General features: G+C 35.6%; 2 protein-coding genes across 2 annotated transcripts; both read left to right on the forward strand.

The window, feature by feature from the left end:
• Positions 1-1,470: 1,470 nt before the first annotated feature.
• Positions 1,471-10,067, forward strand: LOC144850040 (ankyrin repeat and SAM domain-containing protein 3-like). Its single transcript, XM_078707205.1, has 12 exons — positions 1,471-1,560; positions 1,939-2,138; positions 2,577-2,775; positions 3,154-3,275; positions 4,935-5,016; positions 5,148-5,280; positions 5,522-5,698; positions 5,957-6,094; positions 6,585-7,062; positions 7,617-7,758; positions 9,355-9,527; positions 9,674-10,067. Exons 2-12 carry the CDS (start codon positions 1,939-1,941, stop codon positions 10,005-10,007), a joined length of 2,178 nt encoding a protein of 725 aa, XP_078563331.1. The 5' UTR covers positions 1,471-1,560; the 3' UTR covers positions 10,008-10,067.
• A 2,170-nt stretch (positions 10,068-12,237) lies between these two features.
• Positions 12,238-19,447, forward strand: LOC144850753 (sodium-coupled monocarboxylate transporter 1-like). Its single transcript, XM_078708162.1, has 15 exons — positions 12,238-12,668; positions 13,341-13,406; positions 13,801-13,852; positions 14,123-14,190; positions 14,441-14,595; positions 14,679-14,819; positions 15,022-15,151; positions 15,484-15,572; positions 15,814-15,923; positions 16,288-16,442; positions 16,935-17,119; positions 17,528-17,631; positions 18,039-18,175; positions 18,283-18,408; positions 18,784-19,447. The coding sequence occupies exons 1-15, from the start codon at positions 12,324-12,326 to the stop codon at positions 18,817-18,819; spliced, it is 1,899 nt and encodes a 632-aa protein (XP_078564288.1). The 5' UTR covers positions 12,238-12,323; the 3' UTR covers positions 18,820-19,447.
• Positions 19,448-20,413: the final 966 nt, after the last annotated feature.

Genomic DNA, 20,413 nt, shown 5'->3' on the forward strand with positions numbered 1-20,413 from the left:
TTAGTTTGCAAAAGTAATCTCGAAAAGAACTCTATGTGGAAAAGAAGCCCACCCAAGAGTACTAAAAATGAAGGAGCACATGGGCTTCTTTTCGAGGTTTTATGGCAGTCTATTTAATGGAAAATAATGCCATGCAACTTTGTTTTAAAAAAGGTCCACTTGACATTTACAATCCTCAAAATATCTCTCTTTCAAAATAAAAGAAAAACAATATTTTCCATTAAAAAAAATCCACTGGGGCCAAATTGGGTCCACTTGAGCACATTGTATTAACATTAACATACGAAAAGATATTAAAATTTAGTGACTTTATTTCTATTTTATTTTTTTATTAAACCTTATTTAGTGAGGGTGACCCTAAACAGCAAAAGCAGACAGTCAAAAACATATATGGAAAAAGAAAAACGGATAAACTATGTTCAAAAAATATAAAAATATATAATATATATGTACTTAAATACAAAAATATAGCCTACAATACTATACAAAACGTTGAGTTTTTTCTTTTGGGATTAAATATTTTTTTAGAGCAGACTTAATTATTTATTGTTACCGCATTTCTTAGTTTGGTGGGTAGCAAATTCAGGTATGTTGGTGCTCTATAGATGAAGCTGTTCTTAAAAGTTTCAGTTTTAGGGAAAGGGACGCCGGACAAATTTCCTCTCACTCTGACACTTCGGGTACATCGATGATTTGGAATTCAAGGTATTGGTATTCCGCGGAGCAAGACAATTTGCAGACCTGTAGGTAAGGCAGCCCAGTTGTAGATGCATGGATCTTGGACTGTATGAAGATTTAAGGTCTTGTAAATTATGTTAGTTCGTGTTGTGAGAGGATGAGCTTTAAGGATAATGCGAAATGCTCTATTTTGAATGGTCTGTATTCGGTCAATATTCGATCTGATTCCCCAAACACTACAGCAATAGTCAATATTGTGTGGGAGGATTATAGTGTTATAGAGGAGTATGGATGTGTGAAAATTAATGACGGGCACGCGATAAGATGGAGATGGACAAGCCCAGTTTGGAACGGAGTTTATTTAAAGATAAATTTGAATCAATGTAAATGCCAAGATGTTTCTGTTTGTCAGTTTGTGATATGGGTATATACGAAACGATATTAAAAGTAGTGGCTTTTATTTCTATTTTATATCACTGTGCTACCCTGGTGCTAAATTGGGTCCACTTGAGCAGTTACCGTAGTACTATTTCTATTATTGAAGTTAATAAAGGCATAAATGGCGCTCCGTAGAGAAGTAGAGAATTCTCGATCGTCGAAATGCTCCGAAATGACGCTCTGAATATACCTCCCATTTTTTTCCAGAGCATCTGTGTTTTGTTTTCATGTGTAGCTTACGTCAACCAAGTGTCAACAATTGTCAATCAACCGTCAACTTCATGGATTACGACGGAAAGAAACCAAAATTCAAACTCTGCCAATAGAGGGCCAAACTAAACTGATGTGTTTATAATTTTCTGTACGTACTGCAAAAAAGACGTGAAAATGTAATGAAATTCCCTGACTATTTGTGCCAATAAAATGTGATTGATGTAACTGAATGTAAGTTTTGAATAATATACAAATTACCACAAAGGTAAAAAGAGATAATTACGATTTTATCATAATAAAAACGTAGCTAGGCCTAGCCCTAAGTTTGCAGTGTGAGTGAGTGTTGATGACTGGGGGGAAGATCACAAAAAACTCCTTTGTTGTTGTTTGATGTTAGGAGTCTTCACAGAGAGATCCCATCATCACATTTACAGTACTCGGCCATCATTTAAAATATAGTAATATGCTTAAAATATTTTATTATTAGCCTAGTAATATTTGTAATGCAACCAACAGTGATTGTGAAATAGAGCAGATACTCTGAGATAGAGATGTCTCTAAATTATAATGTTTATACAATTTCGTTATAAATTGTTTACTTTGATAAAGATGGCAACTGCAGCAGCTGGTAACCTTGACTACCCTTATGAAGCAAGTGATGAAGCCAGCGAGACAGAGTTTCTGGATCGAAGTCTATCAGTTTGGCGTGGTTATGATTCGTTGCAAGACCAATTCAACCCTATTCCTCTTGACCTCTACACTGCCTGTTCCATTGGTCATTACGAAACTGTTCATGCATTTATCCAAAGGTCAGTTTTATCGTTAAATGACATCAAGGAGTGAGTGGCCGAGCGGTTAAGACAGTGGAACCGTAATTACGTAGCCAGAACATCGGCAGGGGTTCGAGGCTCACTCACTCCATGGTTCTGGTGGTGGAACGAGTCTTCTCGGATAAGGACTATAAACCGTAGGTCCAGTGTACACATCTAGCTCATGTGCACTTTAAAGAACCTAGTACATCTTTCGAGATGAGTAAGGGGTTACCCCGGTGTATTAGTACATCACAGCCACTGATCACCAACTGGGCCCTCTGGGAGACCAGTCTTTGACTGAAGAGGTCGCCCAGTATAAATATATATTTCAATTCAATATTTCAAGACATTTGTTTATATATTGCAATTAGATTAAGTGTGTATTTTTTCCAAAAACTCTTTTGATTAACTTGACATCAAAATGTTATTTTTCAGTGGTCAAGTTGATCTGAATCAAAAAAACAAAGGAAGCTGGACACCCTTAATGTATGCATCATATATATCACATGACAACATCGTCAACTTGCTATTGGATGGTGGAGTTCAAGTGGACATACAGACCGAGAAAGGCGCTACAGCGTTTATGCTTGCAGCGAGTTGTGGCAATGAAAGCGTTTGCTACTTTTTACTCCAAGTGAGATTAATATTGTTAGGTGTTAATTCACATTCATGTGTATCTTTTTAAACTCCACCTGAGCAGAGTAGTTCAGTCATTAAGTCAAACATCAGACAACTTTTTATCTCTGTCTACACTATCAAACTTTATGTGACAATAAAATGTGATGTGCCCATATATGGACACGATGATTTCATATTACTACCATATTTAGGAACATCATACTTTTTTGTCAAACTAGTTTGATAGTGTAAACAGAGCTTAAGACAAACAAACACCGGTGACCCATGGCTGACCCAGTATTGCATGATGGTCCTAGCCACTCTGTATCCTCCTTGTAAATAATTATTGTTCACCATTTTCATTGCTTGTAAACTGTTGATTGTGTATTTACAGCAAGGAGCAAAGATAGATCAGAGAGATACCAAGGGATGGAGTGCCTTGTTCTATGCTACAAATGCTGGACATCAAACTATGGTACAATTTTTACTAGACAACAAAGCACAAGCTAATGTTGTGTGAGTTCAATTGAATAATTCATGCTTTAAGCTCTGTCTACACTATCAAACTGTCCATATATGGACACAGTGACATCATATCGTTGAAGTTGTTAAAAAGGCCAACTCTAGACTTGGTTTAATTAAGAGAACCTTTGAATATTTAGACAGTCATTTAGTGTCTATCCTTTATAAATCAATGGTTAGACCGATTTTAGAATATTCTAGTACGGCTTGTCTTCCTCAGTTTGTTGGTGATTCTATTCTCTTAGAAAAAGTTCAGCAAAGAGCCACAAAACTTGCTGTGGAAATTAAAACTCAACCATATAGTGACCGAATGAAATTTATGAAACTGCCATCATTAGCATTTCGAAGAAAGAGGTCTTGCTGCTTACAGATTTTTAGAATGATACAAAAGTATGATAATGTTAATCCGGGTGTCTTTTTTGAATTAGCACCATCTACTGTAACTAGAGGCCACAATTTTAAAATTAAAAAAGTTCATAGTAAATCGAAACACAGACAGAAATTCTTTTCAATATCTGCAGTAAATGATTGGAATAGTTTGCCATATCATATAGTAAATGCATCCTCTATAAATAATTTTAAAACCCATCTTGAAACACACTGGAAAACCCACAACCTAAAGTTTGAGCCATATAACTAAGATGTCCAAAGAGGGACTCACAAACCTTAACAGGTTTATAGTCTAAAGGTCAAGGTAAATCAAGGTAAATATCACTACCATATTTGGGCACATCACACTTTTTTGTCAAACTTGTTTGATAGTGTAGACAGGGCTTTACATCATTGTGTCCTGTCCTTTGTGAACATTGATTTATTATGGTATTCTCGAGGTCTGGCTGGCAATTAGCTACACTCCTGTAAGTTCATGATCTTTGGCAATGTTGACTTATTATGGTAATCATCGAGGTCTGGCAATTAGCTACACTCCTGTTCCTGGTCTTTGGCAATGTTGACTTATTATGGTAATCATCGAGGTCTGGCAATTAGCTACACTCCTGTTCCTGGTCTTTGGCAATGTTGACTTATTATGGTAATCATCGAGGTCTGGCAATTAGCTACACTCCTGTTCCTGGTCTTTGGCAATGTTGACTTATTATGGTAATCATCGAGGTCTGGCAATTAGCTACACTCCTGTTCCTGGTCTTTGGCAATGTTGACTTATTATGGTAATCATCGAGGTCTGGCAATTAGCTACACTCCTGTTCCTGGTCTTTGGCAATGTTGACTTATTATGGTAATCATCGGGGTCTGGCAATTAGCTACACTCCTGTAAGTTCCTGGTCTTTGGCAATGTTGACTTATGGTAATCATCGGGGTCTGGCAATTAGCTACACTCCTGTAAGTTCCTGGTCTTTGGCAATGTTGACTTATGGTAATCATCGGGGTCTGGTAATTAGCTACACTCCTGTAAGTTCCTGGTCTTTGGCAATGTTGACTTATGGTAATCATCGAGGTCTGGTAATTTACTACACTCAAGTCCCTGGTCTTTAGCATTTATCATTTGCAGGAATTGGGCTCTTTATCTTCCTCTGTCTTTCCATCAATTTTCAAATTAATAATTTAGTTTACATACTTGAACAAGAATGATCCTTGTACTTTAACTCTCCAATCCTGAATGAGGATAAACACGGTTCAAATATGATTTGTTTACAGTGACTATCACCATGGAATCACACCTCTGATGATGGCGTCGGCCGAAGGTCATGAAATTATCGTCAACAAGTTACTTGAACATGTAAGTTATTAATACAGTTAATTGTAAAATGTCCTTCATTCTATGAAATAAAAATTCATATGCCACCAGTTTAATTATTTAAGCAGTTGTTGATTTTAAAACGACTAAATAATTTAAATAATATATTTCAGGGTGTGAACATTGAATATAAGAATGCAAAGGGAGATACAGCGAGGTCACTGGCCATTGTAAATGGACACATGAAGATTGTTAGCCTCATTGACAATCATACAATGGCGTCAATTTCATTACGGTCAGAGCCAGGTGAGTACTTACATTACTAATTTCTTCATTGTTTTTTTTTTATTCCTTTCAGTGAAACATAAACATAAAAAGGGAGCACTGTGGAGTGGCAAGAGCAGTCACAGACAACTATCGCCAAAGGGCGTGTCTCTCCAATTCCAGACAAACAAATAAATGCAAAAATAATATATTTCTTTAGTTTACCGACTTTAACTTCAAGTTGTATATATTCATTCCTTTTATTTCATTCCTTTTTCTGTAGGGCTTGGTTCAGGCCTCGATTTTAGCTCATCTGATGAGAATTTTCAAAGACCCAGACATCATGGTCGTACCTCTAAGTTAAAAAGTAAAGGACCAAGTATACGAGATGGTCCAGATGCTGTGGCTAAGATGCTTCAGGACAGCAGGCAGACTGAGGGTGTAAGGAAGCCTAGCAAAAGTAAGCCTATCAAATCCCATGGTGCTATTAAAGTATTATGGTTTCTTATCTTCCCTTGTTTTCTTCTTTTCCCTTGTTGTCTTATTTTCCCTTGTTTTCTTCTTTTCCCTTGTTGTCTTATTTTCCTTTGTTCTCTTCCTTTCTCTTGTTAAAATGGTAGTCTTTTATCTCCTTTTATCCAGCTTGTACCATTACTTGGTACTGGCTTTATAAACAAAGGGACATTACCACATATTAATATTGATTTAATTTTCATAGATTCAATAATTCCAAGTGGATATGTTACATTTGAAGACAATCTTCCATTTGTAACTGACCCTGTTTCCAATCGTGAGGTCATTTCACCTATAAACCCTAAGGAACATGACTTTGCTGTCTTAGACAGCAATGATCAAGGTAAGATCATACTAATATTCATACAATTAATTTACATTTCATACATTCATATTAAAGTGAACACGAAATGTCCTCATAAAGGGGTTCTCCCAGAATAAAAGTTGATTGTAGTGATCAAACATTTTGCTTTTCATTCAGCAAGCCCGTAGCCAGGGGGTTCGTAGGATTTGTGTGCCCTTTTCAATCTATAGACCAACTGAAGAAGTGCTAGTAAATAGATAATAATAGATAAATAGTAAATGATATTAAATTATTTCATCTACTAGGCTAGGCCTAAATCTATGTTTTCTTCCGTTGCTTACACTTGCACTTTTCCCTTGTAAAAAATAAGCTCCTGTAAAAATCCTGGCTACATGCTTGATTCATTCTATGGGAAAGTGTTTCCTTAATAGGGTTGTTCCCTTAAAAGAGGTGTCGCCTCAAAGATACTACAGTACATTTGCACTGTATGACACTAACAATGCACATGTTACATATGTTCATATTCCAGGTTCCTCATGGTTTGAACATTATGAGAATGCTGGTGATGGCAGCTCTTTCTTTGATGCTGGAGATGTCACAATTAAAAGCTCCAATTCATCCAGCTTGAGTGGCAGCACCGGAGGTCTTGCAGGATCGGTTGGCATCAGTCGTGAAAACAGCATCTCAAGCAACGATGAAGAGGATAAAGCAAACAATGTTGACCATGTGGAGAAGTCATCCAAAGAGAATGGAAAGAAAGAAAACTTGCATCATGCTCATATAGGAACACCGTCACATGTTCCTCATCTCTATGGCAACATTCCACCAGAGAAGGTTGTGAACATTTTTAAGGATGACGTTGAGGAACCTTACCCTTACTCAAACCTTGCAATGTTGCTGGAGAGTCTTAATCTTATTAAATATTACGCATTGTTTGAGGAACAGGATGTTGACTTGAGGGTGTTTCTAACACTCAGTGATACAGACCTCAAAGAAATTGGTATCAAGTAAGTATTGTGTCTTTCTCAGCAATGTAAGCTGTTAACTAAACTATATTTTCGTTCAATGTCATTATGAAGCTTTGATAGTGGTGGTGTCTTTTATTACAATTTCAAACAGATTATAATTAGCTTCATGGCTTGACGTCGTGAAGTGTACGATAGAAACGGTACTGGTATGATCAACTAGCGTTCATGTTCCCACCTAATAACTTTAGAAACCAAACCCTTCTAAGTCATTATGAGGCTTAGATAATGGTAGTTTTTTATAGAAACATCCAGGTAATGAAAATTACAATTTTAAACCAGGAATAAATAGTTCGACTAGAAGCTGTGATAACTATAGAACACAATGATCACAAGAAAACCAAGTATGGAAATCACCAACCAAGTCACCAGTGAATAATGAAACAACATCAATGGCTCAGCCATAAGTGATATCTCCAGGGATTTTAGAAGCAATCATACCCTAGAGATATAGAAGCATAACACCTACTAAGCTATTAGCTAATGACAACATTAATCTTTCAATTAAATTTAACAAATAGATAATTTTCTTACAGATTATTAGGACCACGTAAGAAAATGACAAATGCAATAGCTAGGAAACATAGTAAAGCGCCACCTTTCAAAGACAATCTTGAACAAACATACGCTGACAGGGTCGAGTCTATTATGCAGGAAATGGCTCATAAATATCAACAGGTAAAAATCGTGATGTGCCCATATATGGCCATGGTGATGTCATATCACTACCATATTTAAGCATATCGCTACCATATTTGGGTACACTTTTTTGATAGTTTGATAGTGTAGACATAGCTTTACGTTGATGATCTTTCCAAATATTGTAGTGATATGACATCATCATGTCCATATATGGGCACATCACATTTTGTTGTCACATAAAGTTTAATAGTGTAGACAGAGCTTTAAGGATCATGTCAAATGTATTCTACTGCAGGAACTGTTTTTATACTGCAGTAACATGTCAAGTTTATTTCAATGTATACAGTATTGTTATTAGTCACTGCAATAGACAGTGTGTATGAAATACTTACTGTAAACAAACTAGGTTAAAAAGTAAACAAGATATAGTTACTGCAGTAACTGCAGAACATTATTGTGACATGATCCCTACTGTTCTCTGGTATATTTGTTTTTAAGATTTTACTAAACAAGTAAAGAATATAGCAGTTCTTTACCAGTAATTCAATATGTTTACATTGTCATGCTTCTAACAAACCGCTTTATCATAGTAATGCTATTATATCATATAGTCATAGAACATTAAACTCTCTTGTCCAAACATTAGTAGTTTACATTAAACGTCCTTTATACCTAATCAATTGTAGGCTATCAGTATTTCTACTATCACACCCTTATTGTCAACATACTACTACTGTATAATCATGTTACTTTTTTATGTTAGAATTGTCCTGACTACAAAAATGTTATATGAAGTATATGATTATTTCAATACTTACATAGCAAGTTGATCATGTCCATTTTGGCTAACTTTAATAGGAATCACAACCTATCAGTAAATAAATAAAACAAAACAATATTAGCTGTTTCAGATTTTCCACTCTTGCTCTACACATATTACCAATAATATTTTACTTTGATACATATATGTGATTATAAAATAAAATAAAACGATACAAGAGGAACTAAGATGACTTCATATCTATTCACTACAAGGTTGTTTCTACACCTTTCTACACCTCTTCAGATGAATTACAAAACATATATATAAATCCAAAGGCAAATTACTGAAAAAATGTGGCTGGATCTCAATGGAGATACAAAAAAAATAGCGAAAAGCTAAATCAAAACGATACGTAAAACAGCCAGAAAAGTTAGCAGAGCTTTCGGGCAACACTAGCCCTTCATGAGTGCAATTCAATTCAATTCAATTCAATTCAATTCAATTCAAAATTCTTTAATCATCCCACACGGGGCAATTCAAATAAAAAGGTCTGGATTAAAATGATCTTACAAAATATACAAAATATCACAATACACAGTACAAAATAGAAAAAAAGTCAAGGTTCAAGAATTTAAGAGTCGAATAGCCACTGGCAAAAACGAATTCCTTTTCCTTCAAGTGAAGGAATTTGGATAACGTCATAGTATAAGAGCTGGCAATATATATATTGATTTCCGTTGGCCTTACAACCAATATTCTTATATTTGTGTGCTGTATATTTATATTTGTAAACATTTAAAAATTTGACTTTTATGATTTCCACTGCCTCTATTTTACTCTATTCAATTATGTTTACTTTGATACTTCAGTTGTCTATATCAAACAGTAAGCTTGAGGCCCAAGTGCATGAGGAACGCGAGTTGCGAAGTGTTGCAGAAAGCTGCTTGATGTCAGACCGTACCAGTTGGCAATATGTTCAAGATCTTATAGTGGAAACTTGTAAAATGAGTCATAATATTAGACTCTGCTATGACCATATAAGGCAAGTTTAACATACTCTATAATTCCACTGTTTTAATACATTCATACACATACCCATCGTAATTGAAACATGCTAGCTTGCTCTGCAAAATGTTAAATATATTTACCACAACAGAATTAATGAATAAATGTTGTGTTTACATACAGGGTATACCAAGCAGAGCTGTTGAAGCGTTTTCATAGCAACAAAACAGAATCATCAGGGTCAGAGGTCATGTCAAGTGCAATCAACTCAAATTTAACAGAAGACGAAAGTGGAAATAAGAAAGAACAGAATGCAACAAATTACCAATTGTCCGCAAACATTCCATCAGAACAAGAACTTTCAGAAGTTACTCTGGAAAATCTTATTCAAAATCTTAATCAATATATGTATCAGCTTGGGAGATCTGTTGCTACGGCAACTAATAATATGGACAAAATAAGTGATGGACATCAGGTTGTATTTTCACCCAATTCTAGTGGCAATTCACTACCTTGATTTAAAGCCTTGTTTCACTAAGCACCTGTTCCCTATTTTAAGTAGATTGTTAAAGAATATTAGCTGGTTGTTAAGACTATAAGCAGTTAGAGGGAAAATGGCAAAATCAGCTTTGTGGTCATTACAAGAGTTGTCAAAACAATATAGATTATCTGATAAAAATCCTAGAAAGTAGGAAGCATTTTGCCATTTTTCCACTGACTGCAAGACCAACTTGTAGTTACTATATGATAGCGTCAAAACACATACACCAGTTTGATCATGGAGAAGTTACTTTGATAGTAATATATCAAACAAAATTTAGCAATCAGAAACTGATCAAAATTCTTGTTCGATATTTTGGCCCATATTGAAGATACAGATAACTTTAGTGGAGATTTTAATACACTTTTAGGCACCAATAAATTGATGTTCTTGAAAAGGCTGTTCCATGGTATATAGGTACACTATTTGCAAAGGCTGTTGGTATATAGGTACACTATTTGCAAAGGCTGTTCCATGGTATATAGGTACACTATTTACAAATCCAAAACTTCAATATTGTGGGCGTTCTTGTTCAAACAAACAACTTATATGCCTACACACATACAAAGCAAGTAATGTAGTATACTTAGCACATGTACTACTTCGGGTGTATCCAGGACTTTGCACAAGAGCCTAAACATTGTAAAGTGAAGTGCTATGTGTCCTATCTTTTGCATTGGAATCTCTGGATCCACCCTTGCTAATGTACTTTAATTACAATTCATAATTGTGGCAATTACCCAATTTTATCAAATAGAACTTAGCACATTTGTTTATCTGTATTAGAAATAAGCGATAGCACGTCATTTTATTCCATGGGAAGCTAAACAAATCTGGACTAGATTTTAATTCGCGAATTATAGGTGATCTTTATGCTGAACCACAGTGCAGTAGGTAATTTATTGTAGTACAGTATCACCTCGTTTTATGGGCTAAGTATTTATTTTTATTGCCGTCGTGTATATCTTGAGATTCAAATTGCACAAGTTAAGGAACGAGACGCGCTTGTGTCGAGCGCGTCTATTGTAACACATTGCTACTTTGTTATTGTACATATATTTATGAATAAATGTTCATCTGACATCAAATGTATACATTCAATAATGTGTGGTTTGTTTACAGGCTACATCCGGGTTGAAAAGTGCACATTAAAATGTGTCAAATAATGTGTAATACGTTATCAAAATTTTGTAAGTTCATACTTAACATGAAGTTGTATTCTAAGCAGCTGCTTGTAATAAAAGGAACTATATCCTAGATAGATATTCCCACGCTGCTCTTAGAAAGTTATCAAGTAATTTTTACGACCAGTCACAAAAAAACAAGTCGTTTTCAAATACCAACAACTAGATGTCTCACGTGAATAAAAATTCGAATAACAAATTTAAAGAAAATGTACCTAACCTTTACCAAGAGAGATGAAGAAAATGATTGACTAATTGGAAAGAATATACAGGAGAACACAAGCAGCCTTTCCCAGTAGCGTTTATCCACAGTGTTATTCGTACAGTGGGTGTTGTTTATTAAAATCATCATCCCGGTTGAATAAAACTTTTAAAGTATCTATAAAGCAAAATCTATGGCGAAAACGACGTCAGTAGACTTTATGAAACGAAATGAATGGAAGGCAAGAGAAGTATCATAGAGAAAGGTTACCATGGTGAGAGTCACAGGATGATTTCAATGATTAGACGCCATCCATAACGGACTATTTAACTGATTACGTCAGTTTTTAATACAAAGAATCGGATGATTTTCTTTTATCTTTTGAGAAACCCCTCATACGTATCTAAAACATGAAGTAGCATTGTATTAATTAGACTTCAGAATCTATAATACATATACGGTAGTTGATTACTGTCGCTCTTACCGTAGACTGTTAGGTCGTGGCCCATGACGAGTGCAAACATTGAAAGTATACCAGTTACAAAGTCTATTTGATTTATGGTGGTATTTGTACAAGGGTCCTTATGACCCCCTACAATCAATCACGAACTGTATGATATTAAAGAGAGCAAGTCTGAACAACCAAATACCACTGGCATTATTTCACTGCGAGATCGTGACAGCGGCAGTCGGGAAATCACACTAAATAACACTGACGTTTTAGACTGCGATATCGTGACAATCAGACGGGAGACCAACCAAATATACCACTGACATTTTCGACTGCGATATCGTGACACAGTTGACGGGAGACCAACCAAATATCCCATTGAAATTTTAGACTGAGATCGTGACACAACCAGACAAGAGTACTTTCAAAGAGCAAGATACTTCAAAACCTTAAAAATGACGAAGCATACGAATGAGTTCCAAGTTTGGGATTATATAGTATTTTCCTTGATGTTATGTGTGTCTGCCGGCATTGGAATTTACCATGCATTGTGTGGAGGCCGACAGAAAACATCCAAAGAATACCTGATGGCAGATAGACAGATGGGAGCTCTGCCAGTTGGCCTTTCGCTCTTAGCTAGCTTTATGTCTGCTATTACCGTTCTTGGTACCCCTGCTGACGTGTATGTCCACGGAACCATGTTCTGGTGGTTTGGTCTTACGTATTTATTCGTCTGTCTTGCCGCTGCGCATCTCTTTCTTCCCGTTTTCTACAAACTTCAACTCACAAGCGCCTACGAGGTAAGTCACTTGCGATTATTGTTGATAAAACATTTAACATTTAATTTTTAATTGAAAACAATTTATATAAATTTATTAACGCGTTTTTATTGCATTGCAAATCACATAATTGCATGTACAACCATGTCGTACAAAAGTTCAGATGTATGTCTCATTATACTATTTGCTAACTTGCTAATTCAATTTAAAACTGTGGATAATTTATGTTTACGATGATAACACACATCGTCGATACACCATTAAGTCCCTACGAAATGTAGGCCCTAATACGCAGCACATATAGATAACATATAGATATATATAGATAACATATAGATAAGGTGTTTACATTATAATGATAAACTACAATATCTGGGCGTTTACTTCAAACAGGCCATTGTTCGTCAAGTTCCACACTTAAAGAAATCTTTGATAAATATCATAATTATAATTCCTCTCAACCTAAAGGCCTACGTCGACATTTACCAAACGATATTAATACAAAACATTGTCTAAAAATTAGGCTTACTAGGAGCATAACTGAAGCTGCAGGGCAATATATATAGGCCTCATTGACCGTTTTTTCCGCATTTTCATTAGTGTTTGGTGAGATAAAAAACATTACTATGGGCCAAACCATTCCACTCATTCATAACAAAATTATTTTAATATCCATCGTTTTATTTGTAACAGTACATTGAAAGGCGTTTTAATCGAGTCGTCAGACTGTGTGGTACATTTACTTTCTTCGCTCAAATGGTAAGTAAAGTTGTAAACCCGATTCTCCTACAGCTGTCAGTAGATAGAGTCTAACTAACTATCGCAAGTCATCTAGATACGTGTCTTGCTGTATTAAATACTTATAAAACACGATATCGTTGTCAGTAGGTTCATAATCTAGTACAATGTATGATATATGTGTATTGCGATAGTCATACGCCGATATCTAATTGTAAAAAGTAATCACTTAAACCGTTACACTAAACGTTTATGGAAAAAAGATAATTTAACTTTATGTGTGGGGTTGTTTTACTAAACACGAATTAATCACTAAGCCTATACAATTCAACAGAGGAAAACGAATTACAGACCTGATGCAGATAACAAGATTACACGCGCGCGTAATAATAAAAAGTTCCTTTTTTTATTTCAGTTGCTGTATCTTGGGATCGTTATTTATGCTCCTGCTTTGGCGCTGAATCAAGGTAATGGCGAAATTTCATTTTCACGCAGCTAGCTATTGCGTCTAACAGTCATTGCTCACACATGTTTCTGAGCTGCATGCGCAGAACGACTTTTCGAATTGACAAAGACAAAAGAACTGTAATAATAATTAGGCCTATGAGTGATATTCCATTAAACTAGAATTAACATATTTACAAATCTGAACGATCGAATATAATCGTTCATAATATTAGTGAGCTTTATTTGAAATGTATTCATAATCAATTAATTGCGTGTTTATGATTACTTAGTAACTGGATTTACGCTATGGGGCGCCGTTTGGGCTTGTGGCATTGTCTGCACTTTTTATTGCACAATTGTAAGTATAATATTCATGATTATAACACACGTGAATAACCGTTCATCTCTCACTTCATGAAATTATTTGTACCATTGAACTTACCGGTATAAACATTCATTTAGGGACCACAGCGTTTTGTACTTTTCTGTGTTTTTTTCCTATACTAATATGGCATGCCAATTCCGACAAAAGTTCTCAGTCCAACCCGTAGGTAGTGGTGATGGTGATACAAAAGATTGTTTGTTAAAATGTTTTTGTTATTTGTTAGGGTGGTTTAAAAGCTGTAATATGGACTGACGTGTTCCAGGTGACTGTGATGATAGCTGGTTTCCTGGCGGTAATCATCAAAGGATCGGTAGATTTGGGAGGATTCGGTAACATTTGGGAATTTTCTAAAGAAGGTGGACGAATTGAATTCGATGAGTAAGTAGGCCTATATGCACACAAGAATCGGTAGAATATTTCGTCACAGTGATATAATAATATTTTGAAATTTATGGTTACAGATTTGGTGCGGACCCTCGTATACGTCACTCATTTTGGTCGATTTTAATTGGAGGATTTTTCACGTGGATCGCCATATATGGAGTAAACCAATCACAAGTTCAACGCTATCTCAGTTGTAAAAGTATGAAAGATGCTCAAATGTAAGTGGCCATTTTCTCTACCATTACTAAAATGTATGACCTTCATTAAGCTCGGTTCCCACGCAACGCAATGACGAAGACGCAACGTAAGCGGATTGACCAATGACAAGAGACAGCTAGCTCACAATTATAATCCTTCTTCCTTATAATCCTGGGTGCGAACCCAGCTATAGTTTTTCGTTCAATTTTTTTTTTTTTGCAGAGCATTGTATATAAACGCATTCGGTTTATTTACTATTGTATCATTAGCTACTATGTGTGGGTTAGTGATGTATGCAGTGTACAGAGATTGTGACCCGTACACAGCAGGTTATGTCATGCAAACGGATCAGGTATTTACTCTTATTATTTAGCTGATTGAGGGAACAATAATGATCTTGACTCTACGACCGCAACCAAGGACGTAGACGAAGTGTAATTAGTCACGGGGCTCACGAGTCGTCGCTTGTAATTGTGATTGGCCAAATACTTTAGCGTTGAGTTTACGTCCTCCCTTGAGCTGCGTCCTGATTGGAACAAATATAAATAAGATGTTTATTCAAGATATGACCAACATGGAAAAAGAACCCAGCTTGTGCCATTCTCAGCATGCACCATGAGCGCGGCGGCGGCAAGGAGGTTGACTTGTCATTATTCTGACATTATTTCTTGCTTACTCTTATAGCTGATGCCGTACCTTGTAATGGACATCCTTGCGGAATTCCCCGGCATACCGGGACTTTTCGTTGCAGCAATGTTCAGCGGTGCTTTAAGGTATCAATATACGAGGCGCCGTTCAGGACATTATTTATGTGTCATATAACTGTATTATGTTGACATAGTATTCCAAACGGCGCCCCGTACCAATGCAACTCTTCTATTGTTTGTAATTAAACCTCAGTTCCCATTAGGGCGCTTCGGGCGTTGTTTGACGCATACACAGTGAACAGTATTTCTCAGTATGAACACATTAATGTTAACGCACAGTTTGATATAGTTTATTGTTCTGTTACAGTACAGTGTCTTCTGGACTGAATTCATTAGCCGCTGTTTTAGGTGAAGACGTCATTAAACCATTTTTTAATCCCACCGAGGAAAAGTATACGAAGATTAGTAAAGCAGTAGGTAAGTGCATTATAGTCATATAATCATGATGGTAAATTAAAGTACTTATGCGAAGTAGCGTTGTGTGAATGGAGCTGCGTTGATTGGTCAAATGTTTTGACATAGTAGGCCTACTCTGACGTATTTGAACTGGATCATGAGACGCAAAGCAAGCGAGTTGACCAATGGCAAGCGACAGTTCGAATAATCCATCTCTTGTGATTGGTCAAATCACTTACGTAGTGTTCGTCCTTGTGTTGCGTCTCTAGTGGCAACCAATTATTAGTTTCGGTTGCTCATTAACTTACTACCAGTATACCAAATGCCTGGATTACCTTTATTATAACTTTTAAAGAATGTTTTTCTGCATTTGAATTGTTTCCAGTGTGTTCGTTTGGGTTGCTGTCGATTGGTATGGCTTACGTCGCTTCTCAACTTGGTGACGTTCTTCAAGCTGCACTTAGTATATTTGGAATGATTGGCGGTCCGTTATTGGGGGTCTTTATGCTAGGAATGTTCTTTCCTTGGACCAACTCAATCGTAAGTTTCATTTCACTTTTATGTTTCTAAATTTTCAAACATTCTAAGCGACATTTGTTTGGACGCGATACAGAATGTTGTGGGTTTTAATTATCGTATTATGAGGCAGATGTACAGTATATCTTCCTGGTATGATCACTCTCATTTTGTTCACTTTTGTTTCCTTTGTTATTGTACAAAATAGGCCTAAATTTAAATATAATGTACCGTATATATGGGATGCACTGTAATTGTCTAATCGGAAGACCTTCGAGAGGGACCCACGACAGCGCCAGGATTGCCACTCATTTAAGATAATGCACACAGTGCGATTTCTGTCTACGAAACCAACGGCTTTACGACAAATCCGAAGGACGGTGGGTAATAAAAGCCAGCACCTTGCTTAAGGTTACAAACACCGTGGCTATAAACCAGTAGTGTCGCATTCATAACAAACTTTATCAAGTAGGCCTACTGTATACACGTCGATCAAATATCTGTTTTTCTTTTAAGGGTGCGGTTGTTGGATTATTTTCTGGATTAGGTTTTTCGTTTTGGGTTGGAGTTGGCGCTCAATTCTACCCACCATATACTAAATGGCTTGGCAACAAACCAATCTCTGTGGCCCTCTGTAACGATACTATTACAACAATATCACCGTTTGATACAACAATGATACCAACTACGCCAGAACCATAGTAAGTTTTCAATCTTTTTATGGGTTACTTGATGTGCTAGTGTTTGTTAGTTGTTGATTGGTTGGATGATTGGTTGGTCGATCGGTTGGATCGTGTAAATTTGATTGGATGATTCTGTTGGTTGTCTGATCGACTCATTGGTCAGTTTATTGTTTGGTGGTGTGTTAGTTGTCTGTTGATTGGTTACTGATTGGTCAGTTTGTTAACAGAAGAGTGGCGTATTAACCAATGACAATCTAGTGAGATATACCTTATGTACGGTAATCAATAAGGGACGCACATTATAATAATTTGGTATTCAGTTACTATACCACAACATACGATATTCTAAAATGTATCATAAAACATATTACGACAATATAATTTGTTTTAAGGCATTTAAGTTGGGTTTATGACGTTAATTTTCAGCACAAATCTAGCTGAAACGTGGTATTCTATGAGTTATCTATATTATAGCGCAGTGGCTGTTTTATCAACTCTATTCTTTGGCTTAGTAACGAGTTTCATTACAGGTACGTGTAGTGAAATATATAAATCAAGTAAATTTTAATTCTAATCCCAGAATATCGAACATCAGTCTATTTCAATTTAGAAAAAGGCGCAGCCTGAATTTATTCCACTTATTATTACTTATTCCTACGGGGTGCCGTTCGGGACATAACTAATTGTGTCAATATAGTATACGTACGTACGTGTCCATCATGTTTTTATTAGACAAACCAAGACTATCATATGAATACATATCAAAGTTCGCTCCACATCAGAGCAAAAAAATGAAAAAGATCTTATCCAACATTGTATTCCATAATCTACCATGTTCTTTTTCAATAAATTCCAAATGATCTTGATACGTAACAACGAACGCCATCCCATCGGACATAGAAGATCAGCAGCTATAACAATTTCACTTGTTTTTCAGGAGCACAAGATCCAAGCGAACTGGACCCTGGCTTAATATCACCAGTCTTCGATATCATGTGTTGTTGTCTGCCTAAAAAATGGCGGCAAACATTACATTGTGGTGTTCCACAAGACGAGGACGATGACAGTGTCCAGGTAAGTAACAAGTCGTCACACAGAAATATAGTATGACAATAGAATGAAGTTGACCAACAGCTAAACGTCCCTCATTTGCAATCAAACACATATGTCATGTTTTTCAGGAAATGACAATGCAAACCGGAGATTACAACAAAACGATGATGGAAACGAAAGGTGTTCAGGCCGACTTTGACGATGATGGTTACATTAACGGACACGTTATGGTTGTGACGTCACAATCAAACGAGGTACTCTACAAACTCTCATTTTCAAAAACAAACTCATCATCATTGCTGGCACTATTACCATTCTTTGTCAAATACGCTTCATTTAAAATGATGGTATAATCTACCGTGGACTGGACTGGTTTGATCCAATGACGCTTACGCTAAATATAGCAGCTTGGTTCCCACTCGGACGCGCAACGCACGCTCGTAAGCGCACCGCAAGTAGCTGGAACCAATCACGACGCATGGATCATCTGTTGCTTGTGTCAGGACAACCCACTTGCATTGCGCACCGAGTTTTCGTTGCGTCCAAGTGGAAACAAAACTTAAACTCTAAGTATACTTACTTACTTGTCAGAGTTTGTAAATAAATGAAATGAAATTGTATTTCCACAGGAACCAAAGATGAAGGAAGAACAGACAGGCATTTGATCACATTCAGCCCGACTTCACAGCTGCTAGGCCAATTAGAGGCAAACATATCACATTTATTGTAGGCATCAACGGAATAAAATGTATTTCCAAGATTATGGTCTTTCAGTAACGGTAGTGAACTGTATTAGCATTTTTAGCACACTGTGATCATCATTATTTGTATGGGGTTTCGTGTACACAGAACAACTTCTAAATAGCTATACAAATTGTCAAATTTAGACAATTAGAAATATTTGACAATATTTAAGAAGTTCACGAAATATAGGAATAACCTGATAATATACATATCTACGATGTAGTCTGATGTACATATACATTTTTTTTAAATAAGAAATTAGATTAATTGACTTCCCTTCTTCCCATCATGTGCCCATATATGGATATGTCATATCACTGCTATATTTGGGCACGTCACACCTTTTTTGTCTAACTAGTTTCAGAGCTTTATAGAGTATGTATACCAATCAAGATGACTGGCTGCTCCGAATCTAATACTAGAATATTGTAATGAATCGCTAACTTACTTGTTACTCCAGAATTCATCTTGTATGTGAAGGTCTTCAATTTATTTCTAGTCTGAAAATCAAATTAAAAGTAATTTTCTAGTTTAGTTTTACCTAACTTGTTTTACCTCATTAACATTTTATAACTTTTTATTTTTGTATTGTAAATGTTGATGAATAAATATAAACTGAACTTAAAATGTTTTCTGAATTATTGTGTTTTAGTTTTTTATTATTTTTAGTCTTAAAGTAAAGAAAGACTTATAGTGAATAATACCTGGAAATGAAGATGCTAGTTTTTCTTCTACTTGCAACTCTTTGGTTTAAATCCAGGCCACACACTTTATTGCTGTGAGGAACCTACTATGTTTGATGCACTACTTGCCTATATGTCTAAATGTTTAAAATCAAAAACACGTAATTATTAAGTACCGTTGATGAACAAAACCCATCTTTGAGTTGATAGTGATGCCTAAATTTGTAAAATAAAAAAACATATTAAGTACAGTAATGAACAAACTTATTTTTGAATTGATACTTTTATTCATTGTAATGTAATCATAAATTCCAAACAGGTGATTTAGAATTTCTAAAATCTTGAGAATATTATATTGGTATTGTTCACAATAACATTAGAAAGAGCTATTAGAATCTCCTTTTAAAAAAAACATAAAACAAACATGTTTTGTTAAATGTATCCTTATAGTATCAGACACTTGGCATTAACGACAACATTAGCACATTAATGTTTACATTAAAATGTATTTCTATTGAATCACCAACACATGAATGTCATTATTATTGCATTTTGTAAATAATAAAAATAATGAAATAAAGACCCTATAAATAATGTAGTATACAAATTTGAGCCTTCGGAAATAAATACACCAAAAACAAAATAATGTTACATAAAAACAAGATTCTTTGTGATTTTCTAGCTTGCAACTAACACATGGCCTTGTATATATCAACGTTTGTATCATAACAGTAACACTAAAATAAATATGAGATGTTTATATTTTAATTTGGCAAATTCTATAATACAGTGTATGTACATATTATAACATGTGACACCTTCATCATAGGGC

The sequence above is a fragment of the Antedon bifida genome, chromosome 8 (genome assembly GCF_963402885.1).
Source record: "Antedon bifida chromosome 8, ecAntBifi1.1, whole genome shotgun sequence".
Taxonomy (NCBI): Eukaryota; Metazoa; Echinodermata; class Crinoidea; order Comatulida; family Antedonidae; genus Antedon; species Antedon bifida.